We start from the raw sequence: 25,772 nt of genomic DNA on the forward strand, positions 1-25,772 counted from the left end.
ATTGATAGCTTTTCTGTTACCAATAGCTCTTTATGTATTCATGAAAAATCTATATTTTGATTTCTTAATGAGTATTTTTTTTTTTTTTTTTTTTTTTTCTTATGGCAGTAAGATGTCAAGAATAATTGCTTTATTCTAGTAATATTTTTGGATTAAAATATTATTCTTATAATTATTCCTTGCAGCATTTACTTAATTTATAAAAATTCATTATTACTGACATTAAAAAATTTATAAACATTAATATGGCTCCTTTGTTTGAAAGTATCTCTAAAGAGAGAATAATCTTGAAGAGGGAAAAAACATTGAAAGGTTAGGACAGACTACAGTTAGATTAATTAAAATGGGCTTTTAACCTGTATATTAAATAAATAAATTTGTAAATGATTCAACATTTATGAAGTACAAAATATCAGAACAATATTATATGCACAATGTTTATTTATACTGAATAATTAAATAGATTAATGTATAATTATTTATTTACAATGTATTAAAATATTTATTATTCTTTTAACTACTTGAATTATATTTTGTTTTACAGGGTTGTAAAATTATAATTTCTGTATTATATTCATATGAAACTTATTACTTTTTTTATCAAAATAATTATTTTCATTTGTTAGTTGAAAAATGATCAATGATAAATTAGAGTAAGTTTTCAAGAATTTTATTACTTAACTATTTTTTCCATGTTATATTTTAAAAAAACAACAATTTACATTTTTTTTGTTGTTATTTTTTTAATATCTGTAAAAAAAATTAGTATTAATTCTTGTATTTATTTTATCTATTAAAATAAAAATTTAACTGCTATGATTATTTTTTCCAAATATATGATATGTCAACATGAACAAATAATCTGATTAACATACAATATATGTTTATATGTTATTTATCTGAGAAGATTGTATTTTACCATAAACTTCACATGAATAAATTTGGAAAAATTTTGGTTTAATAAAACTAATGTTTGATTTCCCATAAAATCTTGAATGTTCATTTTATTAGTATTAATTCAGTAAAATAGTTTTTGCTGAAATAATGAAGCCTTTTAAAAGGAAAAAAAAAATGAAGATGGTTTTTAAGAGTTATTGTTAATTATAAATTAAATGTTTTCTTCAGTTAAGCTGAGAATTTTTTATTTAATAATTTTGATTTCTTCCTCCCCCTTCCTTCTTTATTTATTTTAGAGTGTGATTTTGCAGTTAAGACCTTTTGTTTGTATGCTAACAATGCGCTTGAAGAAGTTGAATCGTTTGGATAAGCATCAATGGAAAAAGTCCAGAGATGCTGTAAATGAGGTAACAGCATATTGTTTTTCTTCCATACTGTAAAAGAATTAACAATGCAAAGAAATTAATTCTTTCAATCTCTTATTTGTTCACTGTAATTTTTAAAATTTTGTATTTTATATAGCTTTAATTTATTGTTTGGAATGCCTTTAAAATTGTCTTCCCCTAAACTCATGCAGCAGTGTATTTATACTTTTTTCAAATTTGTTGCACTTTATTTTATTCATGTGAATTAACTGAAATTTTAATTAAAATGCCATACCTTTCTCTAAAAAAAAAATTCATTGACATTAAACAAAAATATTCAGAGTAAGTAAGAATTTGAATTTCAAATTTGCCTATTTTGTTGTTATTGCTTATTGCAAAACCATATAAATTATAGGGCATTTGTTTAACATATTTTGTACTAGTCAAATGGGAATATCTTGGCAGATGTGATGAAAAATGTATTAAATTATTTCTGTAAAGAAATTTTTTTATACCTTGGTAGAAATTTTAAAAGAAATTGTCTTCGGCTACTGAAACCAAAATATAATTTATTTCAATAATATAAATTTATAGTAACATCAAATTCAATGAATTAATAAAATTTAAATCAAAATACATTTAAATAAAAACTTTAGTTTTAATGGTAATAAATTTTTTTTTTTTTAACTTAGCTGCAAATAAGCATTTGAAAATATTGTTTGTTCTTAAATGGTAATTACTTATAATTTAAATCTTTGTGCAGCAATTTTTATTTCTTTCAAAATTATAGTACTGTTATGTTGTTAATTAAAAATACTGATCTTTGCTGAAATAAAGCTTTGCTTTAATTTTTTTTTTTTTTTTTAATGCAGCGAAAACAGAAGGTGGATGCTTTGCACCTTCATTACCAAAATCTTCTTTACGAAGTCACCCATCTGCAGAAAGAAGTAACTAAATGTTTGGAATTTAGGTAAGCCCTTTTGAGTAAGAGCTTATATAATCTATCATATTCTGTTATATATATTTTGACAGTAAGAATATATAATATGGAAAGCAGATGATTTCTTTTAGGAAAGCTATTTTTGGATAATTTTACTGCAATTAATTAATTTCACAATTTTAAAAACATTGAAATATTCAAAGCAAAATTTCAAAATATATACAATCTTTTGCTCTTTTTAGCATTATTATTCTGTATGCGAGTTTTCTATTCTTATTGATAGTTTTGATATTAGTTGTATGAACATATAATTTGCAATCCTTTTCAATTACTTTTTAAGTTTGTATTTCATTGACAAAAAAATTATTTATTTACTGCATTTTTTTTTCTGTATGTTGTTGTTTACAGCTTCTTATTTTAAAGGTACTTGAGCAATTATTTGTATAATAAATCATTCTACTTTTAAACAAATAGAAAGTTATTTTACTTTTTTCCTTCTTTTGTTTTTTTAATGAAAAATTATAATTACATCTATTGTTTGATTTATTGCTTTCAATTGTTTTTTAGTATTTTTTTGTTGAAAACTCTACTATTGAAGTTGATATACTTGTCATTGCTAAATATGAAAATATTTTCATACTCTAGTATATAAGTAGGATAGGAATGTGGGAACATTTCATTAAAGTCTTTTTAATAAAATAAAAGCATTAAAAAAAAAAAAAGAAGAAAAAAAAAAGAGTAATGTTTCAGAATTCATTTAGAGGTACTTCCTGTTCTTCAATACATATGTCTGATAATGCAATTTTGACATAGCAGTCACATTGATTATTGTAAGTTGTTTGCTCCCAATTAGGCAAATAGTCTTAAAAATCTAGATATTACCATGTTTACTTTATTTATTATTGGCTTAATTTTAATTATTTAGATAAAATTATATATAGTGTTGAATGATCTATATCATCTATCTGATGTTTGTATAATTTTTAAAAATGAATTTTTATTAATAAAGCATTAATTATTTAATTAAATTTCATGAAACCTTTTCTAAAATCTTATGCATGCTTCAATGTTTATGAGCAAAATTTGATATACTTATAGCTTAGCAAATATCAACATTATCAAGATTACATTGATCGTATACTGAATTGGCTGCTGATAGTTATGTGGTACAAATCTCATATGCAAGAATGTAAAAATGTTTAGTATTGAATTCCATGGAATGCTAATCCATTCATAAATAGGTGCATTTTTTAAACGTGCACAGTATTATACTGTAATTAAAATTTCAAGGTCCTTGTTTGCCTGTTACTTTATTTTATTTAAAAGGAGAGCATCAGTTTCATTAAATAATTTTTAATTTCTGGCCTCCAGAAAAATAAGATTCAAATAATTTTCAAAAATTGCAAATAACTAATTTTTTTCATATTTTTAAGAATAATACAAAATACAACTAATCATTACCAATGCTAACTCAGAGGCAAATAATATGATTTAAAGTATATAATATTTTCATTTGGTAGTATTCATAATACTAAAGATAAAATCGTTTCTATATATAAAAGCATTTGTAATGACTGCCAAAAAAATTATTGCTATTTATAAAGTAAATATTACTAGTAGATGTTATCTCCAGTATGAAAAAACATTGAATTTAAAAAAAGGAAATAAAATTTATTTGGATGGATGCAAATAATATTTCTATCTAAATTGGATTCAAAACTGGGCACAAGACACAATAGTTGTGTTGCAGTTAACAATATCTCTCGCATATTATTAAAATGCATAAAATATTCTGTTATAGGGGAAAACTTAATTAAAATATTATATATGATATAAAAATTGCCCATACAAATATTTTATATAATTTTTTTATTATTATTACAAGCGTTAGACATCAAAAATCATCTGCTCATATTTTTTCAAACTCTAAAATATTTTGAGGTTTATTTATTGCAATCTTTCTACATTATGAAAAAAATTGTCTGTGTTGCTGCATATCCCATATATAATCATTCAAGTTCATATGTTAATCTAATTTTTTTATTAACAAAAAATTATTATTTAATTGATTGTCTCAAAACCTTTGCTTACATTTTATAGTTTTCTGAATAAAATCAATTCCAATAGTTTGGATCTTTTTTTTTATTTAAAGAATGCAGACTATTTATGAATTTTTATTTTTATTATTATCAATGAATTTTTCTTTTTCTTATGTGTGTGTGTTCTTCCTTAATGTGGATGATTTTATTTTCTAGATCCTTGGATGAAGAAATTGAACTTGTTACTGTGGAAGAATTTTACAGAGATGCACCAGATGCAATTTCTAAGCCAGTAAGAAATTGGTAAAATTTTATTGAAACTTTATTTTTACTGTTAATTAATGATTTAATTAACAGTATTTTAATTTATTTTTTTAAAGGACATTACCATGCTTGATCCACATGAGCTTAGACTTGCAAGATTATTTTGGGAATCTGAACAAAGGAAAAGGTATGCATTAATTTGTTATATGTAATATTTAATACAATCAAGTGTGTATAAAAGGAATATTAATTTTTTTTTTGATTTATTACTATTTTGGGCATTTACAAGATATTTAATATGAGATTTATGTAAATGTGTTCTTTCAAACTAATATTGATTGAAATGTTAGTGTATCAAATTTTAATTGTACTTGTATTCTTTGGAATCCCCCCCCCCCTCTCTTTCTATAGAAAGTCAGAAGAAGGAATTCAGGAAAAAAAAAAGGAATCCCCTTTCTCCTTGTTTATGTATTTTTGTAATCTTTCTTTGCTTAAGCATCACTTAAGAAACTCTTTCCTCTATTTAATTTCTGTAATTTAATAACTGTTTTCCTTTTCTATAATCCTAATTAGCTATTATTAAAATAGCAATTTTCATTATCTCATTATTTTAATGTAATCATGACTTTTCTCCAAACCTACTTGTATTACTGTATCCTTTCGGTGGCAATAGCAACACTTTTGCTTGAATTAATTTTTTCAACAATTTTTGAAAAAGCATTTGTTTTTTCTACATTTTGGATGCAATTTCTAGTTAAGTTCATCAGTTCATTACTGCTTATTATGAAAATAAAACATTTAACATAATTGGTTATTACATAAAATATTCCTTTGTTTCATTAGTATATAATTTGCCATGAGAAAAGTTTTTAATTAAAGAGAGGAGATTATGCTCTATCTATCCTACCCAAAATGTGGGATGTTAAAATTAACCATGTAATCATTTTCAAAGTGAGATTTTTAAAAAAGCAGAATTTTTTTCCTTTCCCTACAAATTAGAACAATAGCTGCAGTATCTCTCTCTCTCTTTTTTTTTTTTTTTCTTCTTCTTTTTTTTCCCATCTTTTTTTTAAAGTAGCTTTTGCCATTATAAAAATATATTTTCAATAATTTACCTAACAGTGAAAGGCAAAACATGCAAAATGCCTCTTTAATTTAATTTTTGCTTTTCACTTATATAAAAATTGGGAAAAAAATTGTTTTTAAGTAGGAGTTAGAAGAGCTACTTAAAATATCCAATTAAAAAAATCACTTCAAATATGATTAAACATTTTACTTTATGGATTGGCATGTTTTACCTGCTCATTTTGTCATACTATTCACTTTTCTTTCTTCTCTATTCTTTTTTCTTATTTATATATAAGAAATGAGAGAGGAGTGTGAATGCCACATAAATATTAAACACGGATTCAAACCTCTACTATGAAACATTGCAGTGTGATAATATTTTAGCCTTAATCTTTTATCTTTATTTTTAAAATTTGTTCTTAATTATATAATAGCAATAATGCAAAAGAATAACAGTTAAATAATGTATTTAATATTGCTGCATTATGTGTGAATATAAATCCAGTAACTGAAATAGTGAAAAGCATTATTGTAAAATATATTTTAAAATATTTTGAAACATTTTTTGAAAAACTGTGAACATAAATGAAATTGTGTCATTAATTTTTAAAAAATTTTTAATGTAATATAAACTTGGTTTTATTATAATCTAAAATTACTAGGAAAAGATATTTCATTGATAAAATTTGATTCATTTTCTATCCAAAAAATTATTATGAATGTAGTATCCAAAGTCATAGTCTGTTGGTCATTTTAATGATTTTTTTTCTCATCATGCAATTTATAGGTATTATGCCAGCCTATAAATTTAGTCATGTTAAAAACAATTTTTGATATCTACCTTTCGTCAAAAAAAGAAGACATTAGCATTTTCTTTGACTGTATTACAAATTTGCAAATAGACAATTAACATGCTTAGTTTCACAAGACACTCTGTAAGACTAAAACAATTATCTTCTTACAACTATAAATATAGCAGCATATTGATAGCAAGAATTTTTTAATGTTTATTTAATCTCTGAATTAAAATTTTAAAAATTTATTACTGTGCTTATTTTCAGATTTGCTCAGAAACTCAAAGAGGCTGAAATCACAAAGCAGCTTTACATTGAATCCCAAAAAATTCTTCAAGAAAATCTTGCCAGTATTCTTCCCATCTTGAGGTCCATAATTGATGTAATTTTTTTTTTTTAATTTTTTTTATTTTTTTTTTTTATTTATTTTTTTTTTTTTTTTTTTTTTTTATGAAAATATCACTTGAATAGATTGTGGAATGTCTGTTGCTTTTATACACTTTTGAAAGCACCTTAACTGTTCATTGGTATAAACATTGTATACCACTGACTAAAGGTTGATATATTGATTGAAGATGATATTTTGTAAAGTTCTAATTTATCTCTTTATTTTTTTATGCAAGTTATATATAATATATGAATAAATGCTTAATCTTTTTGCAAACAAAATGCGTTTGATTATATGTATAATTTCTTAAATAATACCTATATTTGGATCACAAAGGTTTGTTTCACTTTATATTTGCTCAGGATTAAGAGTAAATTTTAGGAGTGCTTCTGTGAAATACATTCTTTCTTACCTGTTAGCAAATTATTTCAGAAAACTTAATCAGTTTCTCTTTTAGTATCAGTACAACCAAAAATAATGAAATTATATCTGCAAAGAAAATATAAATTATAGAATAAAGGCAATTGCTGTTTTGCATTTAGCTGCTCCTCTATGACAGATTTCAATCTAAACAATAGAATTGGACTAAGAGAAGAAGGGCACTGCAGATTAGTTAAAAGTGCTATTAGGCTAGAAACCAAATAAATTTGTAGAAAATATAAATTTTCTATGCATTTTAAAATATTAAGACTAAATTGTTTGCATACAGTTAATTATTAAAGTTATTATTAAATAATTTGAAATATAAATTAATTACTGATTTATATTGAAATATTAATTATTTAGTTAACTGGTTTTGATATATTTAAACTAGCCAATAATGTAAAATAATATTCTTTAGTTATGTTTGAAGTTTATCATTTCCTTATAATTTATCTTAATAATTAAATTTGAAAGTAGAAAAAATATTAATCAAAATTATGATTATTTTTTATTAAATTCTGGTTATTTTTTAAGAATTTTATTACATCAGTTTTCTATGATATAAATATTTAAAAAGTTAAACCAAATCTATTGGTTATCAATAAAGGGACAATTTATAATGACTAGGGATGTGAAATGCTTTAATTACCATGATTTATTTTCTTTGCTGCTTATAAACCATCAACAGCTCAGAAATTATTAGACACTCTTTTGTTTTGACTGTAATTGCATTTAATTAATTGAATGGCTTAAAATAATGCCAACTTTTCCTAATTTTGAGTATTAATGGATCTCCCATTTATCACCTTAGGCTGCTGAACCATTTGAGAGCAAGATGGGTATGCCACTTCAGGTAATGCATGTCACTCATAAACTTGCAAGATATTTGCCAAAACCTCTATATGTATTGTATGTTCAAGCCAATGCATACAAGGAACATTATGAAGGTACAATATAGTTTTAATTTTTAATATTTTTATATAATTAAATTGATTAGAGGATAATAAATTAAAAATCATTTATTTGACTGTTTGTTATTAATCCTTATATTATAGGGAAAAAAATTGAAATCGATATAGAAGGCAATATTGATGACATTAAGACTCTTCAACCCAAGCCAGAAGAATTATGTAAGATTTTTTTTTTATGTGTGTATGTGCTTGTTATTTAATTTTTAATATATTCAATACTCAAATAATGATTGTAGCTTCCTGTTTTTAAAATGATGCTTAGTTTTTTTATATTTGAGAAAAGTGTAATCTGTCAATAAATAAGCAAAATAATGACTTTTTTTTTTTTTTTTTCATCCAAGCTTAATATTTATTTTTTGGTGTTTTCTGATTTTTAGCTGATGAGAGTGGTGAATCCGACAGAGAAGAAAGCACTGAAGTGGTTAGTTTGTTCAAATAAATTTAAAACACTTATTTTGATTAACTGATATTCTTTAACTTTAATTTAAGTTATAGTATAAAAATTGGATTAGATAGAAGTTAGTGTCAGAATTAGAAAAATAGAAATTAGAGTCAACCACATTATGTGGATTCATGTATGAGTATGAATTTTTTCTGCAAATAAAAAATAATAATAAATGTGATTAAAATTTATTAGAGACATGAAGCTTTTATTCTCTTCTTTAATATGTTTTGTTCTTTTCTTACATTTTTATATAAATTTTTACCTGAATGACTTCTTTAAAATAATGCAATCAAATTTTATTCTATGATTATATTTTTCATATTAATCTTTAAACTGGCTATAACATAGAATGTTGTCATAATGAGATTAAGCAATAATTTCTGGAACTCAAAATCGTTCTTATTACATTCAAGCATTGTTGTTTTAAAGAGATTCAGGTGCAAGATAGTCACTAGTCAATGGATTAATTTAATGCTATTACATAATCCATGTATTTATTCTTCAGAGTGTGACAGAATGACTAAAATAGAATCTTAGTCTAATAAATCAATTGAAGAAAAATGAAAACTTATATGAAAAAAGATGCATTTCCTAAACCAGAGGTGGCGAACCTTTATGGATGAACGTCCCATTTTTTTTCTAAAGAAATGTTTAATGAGGTATAGATGTGCTGTCAAATAATTTTGACTTGTGATTATTGGGAAAATAATAGAATTAAATACTAACTACTCAAAACCCTTTCTTTATTACGAAAAAATACATGTTGCTCTGTATAGTAGTAAATGTTTTAGTTATGTGCAATTCAAATTAAAGTATCATTAGTGTGACTTCTGTTGTTGCAGATTAGATGGCAAATATCTTATATTAGAATTGTAAAGTGTTACTTTTAGCAGAATGCACGCTGAATTGGTAGTCCTCTGCCAAACGGTTTCTAAGTGAGTCTTTAAAGTTATTCATCGTTGTAAATAATGACTTTCAGGCATAAGTAGATGAAAATATGGTTAAAATAGCATGAGCTAGCTTCTTCAAACAGTTAAATATGTCTGGAATCGAATTCCATGTTTCCAAAATTTCATTACTGTCATTTTTAATTATATTACTTGTTAATCTTTCTGTTTCAATCTATTCCAACTTTTCTGATCATTGAATAAATTTTTAAATTCACATTGAACTCAACTGGAAATCAATTGGTTGCATTTCAAATTCTTCAATTTCCAACCAATCGAATTGGGACAATTTTGTGTCACGTGCCATCAATGGCATGCATGCCACTGGTTCGCCATCCCTGTCCTAAACATTTAGATGCTCATTGCCAATTTTAAATTTAAAAAAAAAAAAAAAAAAAACTATGACAAATGTGTCAGTTGTATTCATCCGCAATATGGAATTTCTGTTAAAGGGCACCTTAGAATTAAAATAGAATTGTTCAAATCCCTTTCTGTTCTGTATTTCTCCCTTTTTCCCAATTTTGAAACTTTCACTGAATATTTGCATATAGAGTGGTATAGGTATGAAAAAAAATTCCAAATCCAATGTAAATGAAGTTTGACACTATTTATCTCAAATATTCAAATGTAAAACAGGCATTTTATGGTATATAAAGAAAAATATTAATCATTCTTTTAAATTGTTATGGAATAACTAATTAAAATGACAGTATTGTATTCTACCGCTTGAATTGTAATTTTCACTTACAAATAAGATATTTATGTTATTTAAATGAAGTTCAAAATAAAAGTAACTCAATAATATATTTCTTATATAATAAATAACAGAACTAGCTTTTTTACATAATTGCTTCTTTTGTTTCTTTTTATTAGGATGTACACAGACATGCAGGATCACACAAAAAAAGTGAAGTTAAGAAAGATATTTTAATAAAACATCCAATGACAGTTGTTATTACTATTGAAAAAGGTAGAGATTCTTAATCATCTATTTAAAAAAAAGAAACATTTCTTTAAATTTGTTGTTTTCAATTTCATACAATTTGCTTGATCATTTGTCGCTTTTATATTAGTCTGAAATCTCTCATGACATACTTTGTTTTTCAGAATCTAAAATTGTTTTAGAATTTAAGTATCTTATTCATCTTCACATTGCAACTGTTGCTGTAAAGTCCCTTAACCCAGAGCCTATGTCATCTGAACTTATTGGGTAAGTATCAGATTATCTAGCAAAAATTATGTTTGGCGTAACTTTCTTAGTACTTAATCATTATTTTTCAACTTTCTTTTTCTCAATTTTTGTACCAAGATAGAAAACCAAGAAAGAGAGTTCGAGGATTCTTCTTTCCCTTTCAAAATTTGAATGTTATTGCATCATTGTTTTATCAAGTTTTATTAAGTCCTATTGCACAAGAATAACTAAAACTCCTTAACTAAATATGAGTTATTCTGTTCATTTTGTTAGTATTTTGAAAAGTGTAATTCTGTTAAAAAATTATGCACATTTTGAAGTTAAAATGAAAAGTACATTTTTAACACATTATTAGTAGAAAATGACTAACTCATGTGCATATTATTATTAAAATGCTGGAAACTTAATTTGCTTAGGAATCTTCAGTTGTTATGTTCATTATGGATTTGTTTGAAATATATTTTTATTTCAAAAATGAAAAGTGTAATATGTGTTCTTAATGGTGATTAATAATTTGATGTTTCATTTTCTGTGGTTTGAACTTTGTCTATCTGTTTCTTAAATAACTTTCCTTAATTAGCAAGTGACAGTTTTATTAAGTACTAAGGTTAGAATGCAAAGCAAGTAATCAAGGGTAATTGTGTTTCGGAAATTTTAGTCTCCGAAATCCGAAACTCACTTTTTAGAATTTTGTTTGGTTAGACCCTTTTTAGATATGATTTTGTTTTGATCATCAAATTAGAATTTTTTTTATCAAACAATGAGTCAACATGTGTGACAATAAAAACAGTTTCAATTGCAAACCCTCTTTTAAAAAAAATGTTCCTTAGTAAAACTTTTTGTCATTAACCAATACAATGAACATTTCATGTACTTATTGTAAAGGCTTTAGCATAATTTTATCTGAAATAAATTTGTAATTATAATATTGAACTTAGTTTTGAAGATTTATATACAGAATTTTGAAAATCATATTTTTGATAATTTTATCTTTCTTATATTTATTAAGATAAGTATATTTTATAAACATATTTATTTAATTTATTACCGACGTCCTGGCCTAGGGGTAGCGCGCTTCCCGGGTTCAAGTCACGGTTTGAGCACGGTTGTTCTTTGCCCTGTGTTCTATATGTGAGGTGCGTGAATGAACTCACCTGTAAAAAGGGGTTGTGTGTGTGAGCATCATCTTCATATGAGCTAGAAGTCGGACTTCTGTCCTCGGGTGCTCCGGGGTCTTTTCCCTCAGAAACTACTGTACTCCCCTTTCCGTGGTAAGATGGATACGACATCATTAAATTTATTAGAATCTTGGCAAGATAAGCTTATTCAGAAAAAATTAAGGGCATTCCCAAAGAGACATATATTGATTGAACTGCCAGCATGCTGAACAAAAGTGATGTGAAGAAATATCTTCAAGTTTAACAAAGGCATGACTCAAGCAAGGGCTAAAAGAAAAAGAAAAAAAAGAAAAACTTTGTAAAATAATGAACTATGCCAAACATAAACACTGAGAAGTAAAATAAATACAGTGAAATGAATAATTTTTTATAAAAAGTGTTTGAGATGCTAAAAATGTTGTAGGATTATTTTATAAAAGAAAATTAATGGATTTCAAGAATAATATAATTCAATTCCAAAATGCTGAAATTCTCACTTCTGCGAAAATGGTAATATTTTTAATCCTGTTCTACACAGCTTCCATTGCTTTGATGAAATTGATTGATAATTTGCTAAATATAATTTTAATTGTTATAAATATAATTAAAAGTGGTTTGATCAAGAAATCGAAAACTATCAAGTAGTTGTTAAATTATTTTAAACAGGAACTGAAAATACTGATGGTGTGAACGTTTTTGGTTGAAGTATTAAAACTAAAAATGAATTAACTAGTCTTGACAAACTAGTTAAATCTTTTTTTTTTTTTTTTCTTCTTTTGTGGATAAAAGACCTTGAACATCTTTGAAAATGGATAGTGTGTATGCTATACAAGCTATTATGTGTGTGTGTGTGTGAGAGAGAGAGAGGGAGGAAGGGAGGAGGCAGAGAGAAGTATAAATATTTTATTTAAATAAAAATACATACAAGGCTTTAGAGTCGGAAATGTTTGCAAAATTCACTTTAAAGGTCAAAATTTTGTGGAAAATTTATTAATCTATGAGCCCTGACTGCCTAATATTGCCCTTTTCGACAGGTGCCTGACTCAATCACTTTGGGGCAGTTAATTGAGTTTTAATAAGCACTCATTGAGAAATACCTTTCACCTCTTAAACTTATTTAACCTTCTCAAAGTACCCGAGTCAGGCCCATGTTGAACAGGACGATATCGGGCGTTCAGAGCTCATAGGGTTAAATCTTCCACAATGACTTCTTGCCAAAACTCCTTACCTCCCATTAATCTGTGTCTTCTTGGTTTCAGTTCATCTCCAATGCCTGCAAATATGGATATTTGAATATGCCTCTTAGATTCTAATTGTGTATTGAAAGGAAGGATTGAATGAAGAATTGTTATTTTGATCAAACTGAACTTCCATTTGTTAGCTAAGAAAAATGTGTAGTAATTATTTATAAAAAAAAAGTGCCTAGTTACATTTTGAATTGATGTAGTGAATAATTATTTTAAGAAGTGGAACTGTTTGAAAATGTGAACATAACAAGATTAAAAATTATACTCCTTAATGAAACATATTTTTAATTTTTTAAAAATTGTTTTCTTTGCCTTAAAAATGAAATTATTTTAAAACATGCCTTATGTATGTGTAACTCATTAACATTCTGAATTATTCCAAATTATATTGGAATTTTTTTTTTCATGTTATTTTCAGGATTTTTGACATGAGGTCACAGTCACCTCTGAAATAATTTAATCTTATGATGAAAAAAAGTTTTGCTCTCTTTCCGAGTTTTAACTCAACATATTTTTTTAAAGGAAGTATTTTTATAAAAATGAATCATGACTACAATTTTGACATAAAATAGATTTTTAAATTAGTTCTTGTTTATTTACTACTTGATAATTTTGCCCAAAATTTTTTGGAAGTGGAATTTGCTTGATTTGTTGCATTTTTCACATTTTTAATTGCAGTGTTTTAAATAAATGACTTTGATGGTCCACTAAAAATAATGCTTCAAGCCCAGAATAAATTCCTTTCCTGGTTAATTTTTATTACTTTTTTTAACATAGGAAAAGCTGCATATTTTGCTTCTGCTAACTTGGTGTAATACATTCAATTTGGATTTAAAATAAAATGCCTTTAACACATCATAAAACACATAAAAATAATCTGATGAAAAACACCTTTTAGAAGTGATTGCTCCTAATGAAAAGGCAGTGTTATATGTATTGCTTAAAAAAATGGGGGGGAGGGGTTAAAATCCCGATTGCGATACTTGGTTTGCTGTTTTTAAAATTCATCACTCAAAAGCTGAATTTGAAAAGAAAATTAAACATAAGTAAATAAGTTGCTTTTCCAAAATATTTTTTTTATAAAGTATGCTCTTTTCTGCTTGATAATTTTTCCAGAAAAAAAAAAGGTAAGCTTTAAGGAAAAATGTCTTTGTATTTGCAGTAAAAAAAAAAAAAAAAAAAAAAAAAAAAAGCACAACTTTATAAATTTAAAATTTATAATAGTTTTGACTGAATTTATATAATTGAGTTGATTATATAACTGAAAAATATACATTTTTTATACCATGTAGCATAAAGAAATTGTTAAAATGAATAAGATTTAAAAAAGATTAATTAATAATCTTTTACTTTTTATTATTTATATTTTCAACTTGCTGCTCTATAAAATCTATATTTGTAAGAGATATTAAAATTTTACTTTAATTTTTCTAAGTTTTTGAAGCTTTTGTATCAATTACTGAAGCAATTTGATTGCTAGAAAACTCAGAGTTAACAAAGTGTTTAGGAACACAGATTTATATATAGGGATTAATCTTTCAAGAATCGGGGTTTTCTCATTTATTATTTTCTTATGAGGATATACAAAAGAAAACAGATATTTCATATTAGCTTGTTGATGCAGATTCAGCATGAAATTGGAAGGTTTTACTATGGCATTTAAGAATTAAAATTTAATTCATTATAACATTATAATGCAGTTCCATATTATAATGTTATATGTTGTATCAATAAGAATCTTAGATTCAGAAAAAGTGTATTTGACAAAGAATTTTAAACATTCATTTAAAACTGTAGTTGAAATTATCATTGTTAAATTATTATAATTAATATTTAATCATGTTTATTCCTTTAGTGATCTTTTAAGAGCTAGCACTTTCCTTAATTGTCTATTTTCTGGCGATAGAGGACACGAATCTCCAAATCTTGCAAGCATTTATATGCTGAAAACAAAATTTGGGTAAGTTATTATATGAACATATTGAAAATTTTGCATGTTGATGAAGCATATGCCAATTGTATAGCTAACTTTTTCCAATTCATTTGAAAAAAATATTTTATATTTATTTGTATATTAAGTAAATAATTTATGAATTAATTTAATCATTACAAATGTAGAATGTTTTTCTGTTCTAAGTCTTGTTCGATTTAGATGAATCAATTGCATGTTTTTAAGATGGCACTTATATTATTTAATGATTCCTATAAATAATAATTTTTTTATATTGAGGGATTTTCCTTGGTTTTATTTTTAATTATATATATTTATTTTGTCATTATTTGTGTTATTAAGAATTCACTATTTTTTTTCTACTTCTTAATTTCAGCAAATATTATAATCACTTTTACTTATAAACATTTGATCAAGACACTGTTGAGTAGTATAATTTTTTTCACTGAATTTTTTTATATCCTATTTTAATATTTAATAGATATAAAAATAAGTCTTTTGCCTTAGTTTCATAATTAATTTTAAAAAAATGGAGTTTTGTGTAACTTTGAAAATAGATATTTTTTTTTTAAAATTTAAAATAATAAAGGATATTCTTGACAATAAAAAGTAATATAATGAACTACAAATGTCTGTTTAATTTATAGCTATTTTATCTTGGATAATATCATATATGAATACTTTATCATTTGCGTTAGCATTGTGAAACATCATTGCTTGCATTTTACTCAGCAAACTTTAAGAACTTTAATTTATTTTTTAAGAATAAACATGCTATCTTGTTTCTTAAACATATAATCAAGATTAAAAATTACAAAATTATAACATTCTCTTTTTTTTATTATTTTAAATTTTGACCTACTAAAGTTACTGCTTATTTTAAAAATGTGTATAGTATTACATCATGCTATTGTGACTCCTGAACACTAATAATTGCCATTTTGATTAGCACATTATAATATCTGTATACGGAACATTGAAGATTGTGATGTCATATTTGATCCTAGTGATTATGTTTTGCCTGAATTGTTTTGTAATAAAATTTCCTGAAGTATAATTAATAAATATTCATTAACAAATAAAAACATTTTTCTAATTTAGTGTGTAAAAAAAACAGACACATTACTAATATTATATTATGTCAAAGGTTTACTTAATATTGTGTAATTACGTTTATTAATTAAAATAATTCAAAAATAATTTGTGTTGAAGATTTAATGATATTAAGTAAATTATTAATCTTTTATTTTTTTTGTGTTTCTTCCAAATGTGTAAAATAGTGTGTTTTAAAATATAAATGTATTTGGCTTTTCTTTAGTTATGATGAGAATCCCTTTTCAAATGAAACTACTGGATGGCCATATAATTGGGTTCAAACAATATGTGGCCTGGAATTTCTTTCTCCAGATCCGGAAAATGTACTGGATTCTAAAGATTTTTATCGAAAGATCCCTCCCAGCATGGAAAAAATTATCGATACCATAATCTCACGACTTGTGTCTCGCAACCAACTGTATCATCAGATTCTTTCACTGGGTAAATAATTATGTTTTATTTTTTTATAGTGCTGAAATACCATTCTGTATTGTTCAGTTCAGTATTCAGAGATGACCACTTTTTGACGATTCTATCTCATTAAGGGGAGAGATGTGGAAATGAGATTTCCAGAATTTGTCATTGTTTGACCTTGATTTTCGCCCTATTAGATACTCTTCTTCAATTTTTTTTCATGTGCATGTGAATATTGTGTCGTTTCTGACCGTATTGTTAATTATAAACATTCCTTCCTTTCATCTTTCCTCTCACCCCTATTTTGATGAATTAAATCCATCCTAATGCATGTGCAAAAGTGCGGGGAGGGTTTTAGAATTCATTGTCAAACAATAACTGACTTTCATTCTTCTATATATGCAATAAGTGATAAACATATATTCTTTTAATATGAAACGAAAGAAAGAAATGGTTATTATCTCTTTTTAATTCTTGGAAATTGCCATCAAATATAGACAAATTTTTATAATAAGAGACAAAGACAATTTTTATAACTGAGTTTATGCATACTTTTAGCTTTAAATAAAACTATGCTAAAACCTCATAGGATGTGTATAAACTAAAATAAATAAGAAAATGCTAGCCTAATAAGGGGCTTTCATTTGAATGTTGATTTTTTTCATTATTATTATTAGTAATCTATTTTGTAATCAGTATTGTTTTTTTTTAATTTTTATTTTTATAATAAAAGTTCAAACTATCAAAATAATTTCGCTACTTTTTTTTATGATGAATTTTCAAAAATGGAGGATAAAACACGTTGAATTCACTTCAATTGTGAGCAATTCATATTGGTAACTTTGGAGAACTTATAAATTTATATGTGATCAAATAATAATCAATCAATGACAATTGCTCTGGTCCTGGAAAATAGATATACTGTGTATTAAAAAATTGCACAAGATGTTTAATAGACACAAAAATATTGATATTCCAAGAAAGAAAATGCAACTTTCCATACAAAATTATAAAATAATTTCAATTTGAAATAATGCTTGTAAAAAAAAATTTTAACTTCTTAATAAAAGTTTGCTGTTTTTGAAAAAAATTTAATTAAAAGGAAATGTGATGTCCTTATTCAATTTATGCAATTTGAACCTATGTCAGGTAAAAAAAAAAATGATAAATTAAATGTTTAAATCACACACACACATAAATCCTGCAATTTCAATATCTGGATATTGATAAGATCCCTATAATGAAATCTTTCAAGATTTTTAGAGATCGATTAAAGAGATCAATCAAGAAATGTGTTTAAATCAAGATATTTTAAGACAAAAAAAAATGTCCTAGGTCAAAGATGATATTTAATTTCTTTAATTTAAAGCAATATGTTAAAAAATTTTATTGAGTTCTTGAGGAGGGTTAGATTTAAAAACACAAGTTGCATTTATAGCTTTTAAAAATTTTGTGGAAATACATTGAACAAGTGAACTACTAGTCAAAAATCTCTTAGCATTTTCTTTGATGTCTTAGTATTTTCATCAATTAATTGATTTTGACTAGTTGCTTCAAAAATGAGAAATTTTGAACATTTTAAATGAAATATAATGCTCTGAATAACTATTATTTAATTTTGCTTATAAAGGATGAATAATAAGGGAACAATTTTTTTTGTGTGTTCAAGATCACTTTTTTCTTCACTTACTCAAAACTTAATAAATATGGGTATGAATATTGTTTCTGTTTTTATTTTGTCCAATAAATAATTCCTTTTGGGAACATTTCTTTTAAGGAAAAGTTCTTGACATTTATTTATTATCTTTTCAGCTTACTTTATTTTTAAAATTTTAATAGTGTTGTTTCAGTTACAAGTTGTTATTTGAGTTAATAACAATATTATAATTCATTGTTGCAGAAGACAGAAAGACAGATGTTAAATACTGACTAAACTTATTATAAGAATTTATTTTGTTTCATAAATTGTTTATTATCTGCCTGGTATTAATTGATATTATTTTGAGGATGGAAAGTAATTATATTTTTCATTACTAGAATGCATAATAAGATAAACAGGAAGTAGTTATTTGTAATAAAGTTATTATTTGAGAATTTTTAATTTCATGTACAGTAATTAAATACTGGTTATCTTATATTAAATTAAGAATATTCCACATCAATAAATTTACTTTGAAGTTGCAATTAGGTTAGTAAAATTCGATCTGTTAAAACAGTTACACTCAGCTTTTAGTTGCCAACTTACAAATGAATGGAGGGAGGGGAGATTATATATGATTCCAATAAAAATAGGTGCCGAATTATATGTCTTAAGATAAAAGATATAAATGCATTAACTACTTATAATTTAAAGATTTGTTCGACATATTGTGTTTAAAGCTACTATGGAAAAGTGGGTCTCTGGTATGAAGAGGTTGAGAAATTCTGCATTAAAGGAATCCCTTCTCTTTATGTCTTAATGTTCAAGTAAACGTTAAGATATAATTACTTTAAAACGCATTATCATTCTATTTGTAATATTTATTATTTATTAACACCTTCATGAGCTAATTTTATCTGCTATTCTTCATCCCGAAACTTAGTGGTGTAGTGGTTGTGCTTTACACTCCCAACGCACAGGTCCGAGGTTCGATCCTTGGGCTGGGCAAGGTTGACTCAGCCTTTCATACCTTCAGTGGGTCGATAAACTGAGGACCAAACTTGCTTGGGATCTAAACACTAGGAGTACCACGTTAAGCTCACTACATAACTGGGACATATGCCTTGCACCCCAGAGCCCTCAGTCAAGAAAGCAAATATGGGCACTTTAGGTCTTGGCCCATATGGGCTGGCGTGCTACTGAGTTTAGTTTTATTCTTGATCTATCATGCAGTTATGTTATTATTATTTTATATATTTTGCAATACTTTTAGAAAGTTAATATAATTATTAATGCTTGATTTAAAATTTGTTATCTTGAAATTACTCTTGAATAGTGAAATTTTTTTGTTTTGTTCAATAAATGTTATATAAAATAAATTTACTTTAAAAAAAAATTGCCACCAATAATAATTTTGGCATATATATTAAGATTCACTTAATATATATTTGATTATATTTCTAGATTCAAATTAAAAAGCTATCACTTTAAAAAAAAAAAAAAAAAAATTCAAATAATTATTTAAAAAAATGGGCATTGTTTTTTCTTTTTTATTCTTTGTCATCAATTTATTGGCATTGTTACATATGTTACACTGTAATATATTATATTTTACAGTGTAATATGTAATATATTACATATTACACTGCCATATGAATTTATTATGACAGGCCTTTCTATAAAATTTCTTGTGTTTTGTAGAGCAAAGAATTAATGCTCCACCTAAGTTCGCTGCTCTTTATCCTTCAAATATTTCACCTCAGATTAAGAAATGGTGTCCTGTATCATGGAAAGAAGTTTTAGTAAGTAACATTAATTTGTTTTTATTTTATAAGGTATGCTTCCTATCTAAAACTATTGTCTTGAGAATCAGATAGCTTTCTTAGTCATGTCTTATTTTCTCTCATTGTTTTTAACTAAGTAATTTTCAAAGGAAAAGTTTTATTCAAACTACAATATTGATTTAAGATGCTATGTAATTAAATTTTTAAAATTAATTGGGATTAGATTACAATTGTATTTCATGCAAGTTAATATTCTATTACTATCACTGCAAAAAATTTTGTATTGATTATAAAATATTTTTAACATCTTAGTTATTCAAAAAAAATGTTGACTATTCTTAAAATTTGAAAGCTTTAAAAAATTTATATATGTGTTTTTTTTAACAAATTCATTCTATTTCGTAATATTCTACATAAAACTGGATATGCATTTCTTTTTGCTGCTTATTATACAGTGATATTTATTTATTATTATTTTCTTACATACACAAATTCTCAAAAATGTGTTGATATTGACTTCAACTTTTTAAAAGGAATGACTACACATCTCCGAGCTTTCTTTCCTTGCACAGTTTTACAAAACATATATTTCTAAACATTCATTAAAAAAAAAAAAAAAAAAAAAAAAATCTTTAGGTTTCAAAAAGTAGAATTTGAATAAAAACACAATATGGTGAAATATCAATTTGAAAATAATTAATTATATAATAACATTACATAAATTCCATAAAATGGTCTGAAAGTTTTATAAAATGTGATGAATTATTTAAACTGCTTACCATAAGATTTTGGTAGAATTTTGAGTAGTGAAATATTATACTTGTATAATAAATATATATAAACAGAGAAAAGATGAAAATTTCTTAAATCTTATTAACGGTTATAAAAAAAAGTAAATATATATCACAAAGCTAATTTCATGCACATTTCTAATACTAATATAACGTGCATAAAAATGCACTTTTATTTCTATTATTTTTAAAAGTCTTAAATTGTACATGAACAAAATGTGAATAAAACCCTAATTTAAGTCTTTCATTCTTATAAAGAAGAACATTTCATTTATATAATATATCAGAATTAAAGAATTTCATCCATAAATTTGCTTAATAAGTATCTTGAAAGATATCAATAGTAGTTTTCTTAAAATTCACAAAAAGAAGGGGGAAAAAATTAGTTTTTAACAAAAGACTTGAAAAGGAGTATAACAACATTGTTTGCTTTCTTTTCATACATAAAAAAAATCTTTAAATTACTAAATAAAAAATACAGAGATGTAGTTTTGAAATTTTACAGATGTATTTAGTATCATTAAACTATCATTTAGTATCATTATATGAAACAATATATAGCAGCTGTTTCTGAACATCAAGATATCTATATATATTGATATTTTATTAGGTCCCATGTTACCTTAAAAATCAAAAATAAGAAGTTTCATTAGAGGTTGCAATAATTTAACACCAATTTTTAAAAAATGAGTGAATCCTTGTATTTGCTATTTCCATTCAAAAAAATTCTTTAAAGTCATGAAAAGTTAATGTGTAATTTACATTTTTTGGCAAATGTATAATAGTTTTTATAATGATATACAGTTTAATTGCTGATTATAAAAGTCTTATTACTATTAATCTTATAGTTTATATGATGCAGTTATTAGATTAGTATCCAATATTCCCCATATTTAACAAACTTAAAATAGATTTAACTTATAATTTTTTTGAAATTTTAATTAAGAATTTTTTTAGCAGTTATATAAAATTTAAGCTTTCTTGTAATATATATTTTTTAATATTCAATTTTTTTTAATGGACTAGTAGCTTGTTACATTTAACAAGTAGCTAATTCCCCCAACTAAAAAATAAAATTTGTCTTACATAATAGAGTATTTTTCAAGCCATAATCATGATAGATTTTTTTTTTTTTTTTTTAATCAGTAAAAATTTGTTACTGAAAAAAAGGGAGGGAGAGAAAGGGAATTATGAAGCTCAGTTGGCATTTAAATTACTATTCTTACAAAACTGTACTATAATTAACTTTTTTATAGCAAGAAATTTTGAATTATCTGCCATTTTATATGTAATTTCTACAATAAAGACACACAGCGTAATATAATATATTAAATATTTCCCAAAAATAATGTGCAATTAATTTCAGATTCTTATAAATGTGATTTATTTCTGCATAAAGTTATCTTTAAAACTGATTGTGTGTGTGTTTTTTTTTAAATCCATTGTTGGGTTGAAACTTTTTTTTCTTCAGAATTATCCAAAAGCAGAGGAATTACAAAATCTTGGAATTGTGAGTGAAGATTCTCTTGTCTATAAAGCTGAGCTACAACGTGGTTCAGGTATTAATTTCTTATATAAATAGTTATATATTTCCCCAGCTTCAAGAAAACAATATTTATTAAAAGGAATAAAAATTTAAACTGTCTCAAAAGATTGTTTGCTTTGTTTAGAACAGGCAGATAGTCTTTATTTTTTATGTTTTCTTAATATGTAACATATTTTAGAGATTTATATTATTAAATTTATATTATTAAAATTTAAGTCATTCACATGGTGTATCATTTTGGATGTAATACAAATTTTTATTTCGTATTACTTTCTATAGATAACTGGAAAATGTTTATATTAGATGTAATTTTTTTAACATTTTTTTAGACATGTTTTTATTACTTCACTGAATGCTTTAGATATTGATTTTATAAATATAAAAAGAGTACCATATTCAATAAAAAATACCATTATTTATCTGTTAATAATTATATCTGTCATTGATTACTTTTGTAGCCACTTACATATCATATAATGTTAAGGATTTCCTAATATAAAACACATTTTTTTTAAAATAAAATACTGTATAATTAAAAAAAAACTAGTTAAATGATGTCCCATGTTTTTAGCTATACCATTTTGTACTCTAAGTAGGTTTTTTTTTAGAATTATGAAAAAAAAAATTAGGTAGTACTTTTCAAAAAGGTATTGTATAATTTTGTAGGACTTTTTAGACACATACATAAATATGCATAAAAATCTTTAAAAATTATTATAGCATCAGGAGAACTCAAATTATTGTTGAATAATAATGTAGATTCAAAGATAAATTTATTTGTCAAGGACACCAGTTCTTACAAAAGCTTTGAAAATGAATTTAGATTTAATTCATACTAAGAGAGGAGGGTACTGACAGAGAACTTTAAAATGCATGAGATTTGGAAATAAGCAATTTTGCCAGAAAAGGTTATTGATTTCCCATAAATAATCCAATAAGATCAACTAAGATTCGCAGATCTTGTCGTCTAGTCGATTTTACGTATAGTGGAGTTGAATAAGACTTCATGGAGTTTAAAAGATGGATCTCAAATGAATATAATAAGAGTTGTATAGAGTAAAATTTTGCTAGATTTTTATATTGTACAATAACATAGAATATATTTTTATAAAATTATAAGTATAGAATCACCAGACTGAATAGTTATATTCTTTAATTTTATTGTGTTTTATATAGCTTCCTTGTCTGTGTTGGTAACTATAGCTCCTGAGTACCCCATGAAAACACCTGTTTTCTTACTGAGCTTAAATTGGAAGGGGTTCCATACCACAACAACCAACTTTGCTCTGAGAGTAAGGCTTATTATTTTTATTTATATTCCTCTCCTTGTTGGCTCTTTAACTTCCCAATTATCTAATTCTATGTTTATATATATTATTTTGTGATCATCATCCCAGAATAATTTAAATATATATTATTTGAAAGTTTTCTTCCTTTAATTTGTGTCAAGCTTTATATTTTTGGTGAGATGTTGGTGGAAATAAAATAAGAAGAAACTTATTGTATTGAACTCATTAATTTGTTCATATACAAATACATCTTCATTTTAATTTTGTATCTCATTTTTGAAAACTGGAAAGATCTAAATAATTTCTCAGATCACCTGCAGGATTTAACAACTTATAAATATTTCATTTATTTATTTATTTTATTTAAAGAAGTGTATACTCCAGGTTTTAATATAGCAGAAATTGTGTCTGATCTTTTAATCTTCAAATTTATCTATTACTTTAAGCTAATAGGTTTAAGCTTTCAAAAATTATCTCTAAAGGGAATAAGCTGAACTATTTTTGTATTTAATTACATTTTTGATATCTTAATAGTGAATATCTAACATAAATTATCTGCTTTTGAATTAAACATAAGAAATAGGAAAGGGATATCTCAATCACATGGAGGGATAAATATTTTATAGTGGATCTGCAAAATATTTTCTTAAAATTTGTTCCAGTCAAAGAAATAAAATAGTTGCTCCATATCTTTTGTTAACCGTTTACTATTTTGTATACCTATGTTTCAGTGATGATATTTTGTTTTTGTTGAAATAGCAAGATTTACAAGGAAAGAAAGCAGAAATAACAAGGGGGGAAAAAAGGCTAGTTGTTGGGAAAGGGGAAAAAAGTTGTTTACTCATATTTATTTAAAATATGATGGGATAAGCTTGTGAAAAGATGGTATAAGTGTGCCATTATTTACGTTTTAAATCCATTTTTGTTTGCCTAAAATTCTTTTCATTGCGAGTTTCAAAAAAAAAAAAAAAAACACTTTTTATTTGTATATATGTTTATTAGTTTTTGTTAAATCAAATAATTTTTTGTAAAATATCAATCTATAGAGAAAAATATGTAGTAAGTTTTAGTGCTGGCCAAATTAATATTTTAGAGCAATATCAAGAAATATCTTAACTTCTTCATCACGAGATAATATCCGAAGATGGTAGACATTACAAGTATATTTTAAAAAACTGAGGAAAACAAGTAAGAAGAAATTGCTTAAGAAAATCAAAGGTTCGAACTTTAAGTTTCAGGATTTCTGGATAAAAATTAATCACCATGTTTAAAATGTTTATAAATGAACAATTTATTATATTAATTTTGTCATTTTATTCTAAAAGTATATCCATATTCAATGCATGCATCCATGCAATGTAATGCATGTCATATATGCATGTGTACAATACATACAGTTCTATTTTAAATAATAAATATTGATGTTCCCTTTTATTTCAAATGCATATTTAAAGGTTTACAGTATTTTACTGTAGATTACGTATAGATTTCAAGAAAAAAATGTTTTTAGAATTATTTTTGAAACAATAATAATAGTATTTTTAATTATAGTATGTGTGATCCATATAATTTTTGATAAATGATATGAATTTTAAATTTTTGTTTTTTACTGTTGATACCTGAAAACTGTAGAACTTAATACAGTTTTGGAATGAATTGATAAGATGTTTTGTTATCAATGCCTTATTTTATGCTTTCTTAGGAGCTAGAAGAGGAAATAAATGTTCATTTTATTGAAAATTTGCAATCGGAATTCAAGGATAGTGTCCTTTTATGCCAAATGTATCACCTGGCTGTGTGTTTTGATGTATTTCTGGAAACAGAATTTTCTGGGGATTCTTTTGAAGGACCTCATGAGTTTCAACGAGAAAAGGTGGTTGTAAGATACAACAGGTATGAAGCTTCATTATTCTTTTAAAGCATAATTTTTATTTCAAAAAACTAGTTATAAAATTGTTAAATGAAAACTGTTATAAAGTATTTAACTGTATAGATAAATAAAGCTATATTCTACATATCAAATGCATAATCTTTTTTGCAAATGCATACAATTTTACCGTTGATCTATTATTTTTAGTCCTAATATTTTAATTGGGTTTTCTGTCGCTACACAATACAGTTTGCCT

General features: G+C 24.9%; 1 protein-coding gene across 1 annotated transcript in view; it reads left to right on the forward strand.

The window, feature by feature from the left end:
- LOC129968881 (THO complex subunit 5 homolog B-like) overlaps positions 1 to 25,772 on the forward strand; it is a 33,561-nt gene that overhangs the window by 6,959 nt on the left and 830 nt on the right. The window contains exons 3-18 of the mRNA XM_056083196.1: positions 1,194 to 1,304; positions 2,135 to 2,232; positions 4,458 to 4,533; positions 4,622 to 4,692; positions 6,635 to 6,749; positions 7,990 to 8,125; positions 8,234 to 8,308; positions 8,527 to 8,570; positions 10,415 to 10,511; positions 10,649 to 10,751; positions 14,993 to 15,097; positions 16,407 to 16,624; positions 19,938 to 20,038; positions 22,283 to 22,370; positions 23,534 to 23,649; positions 25,349 to 25,539. Coding sequence (XP_055939171.1) covers positions 1,194 to 1,304; positions 2,135 to 2,232; positions 4,458 to 4,533; positions 4,622 to 4,692; positions 6,635 to 6,749; positions 7,990 to 8,125; positions 8,234 to 8,308; positions 8,527 to 8,570; positions 10,415 to 10,511; positions 10,649 to 10,751; positions 14,993 to 15,097; positions 16,407 to 16,624; positions 19,938 to 20,038; positions 22,283 to 22,370; positions 23,534 to 23,649; positions 25,349 to 25,539 — 1,745 coding nt within the window. The remainder of the gene's footprint in view (positions 1 to 1,193; positions 1,305 to 2,134; positions 2,233 to 4,457; positions 4,534 to 4,621; positions 4,693 to 6,634; positions 6,750 to 7,989; positions 8,126 to 8,233; positions 8,309 to 8,526; positions 8,571 to 10,414; positions 10,512 to 10,648; positions 10,752 to 14,992; positions 15,098 to 16,406; positions 16,625 to 19,937; positions 20,039 to 22,282; positions 22,371 to 23,533; positions 23,650 to 25,348; positions 25,540 to 25,772) is intronic.

This window comes from Argiope bruennichi, chromosome 5 (genome assembly GCF_947563725.1).
Source record: "Argiope bruennichi chromosome 5, qqArgBrue1.1, whole genome shotgun sequence".
Classification (NCBI taxonomy): Eukaryota; Metazoa; Arthropoda; class Arachnida; order Araneae; family Araneidae; genus Argiope; species Argiope bruennichi.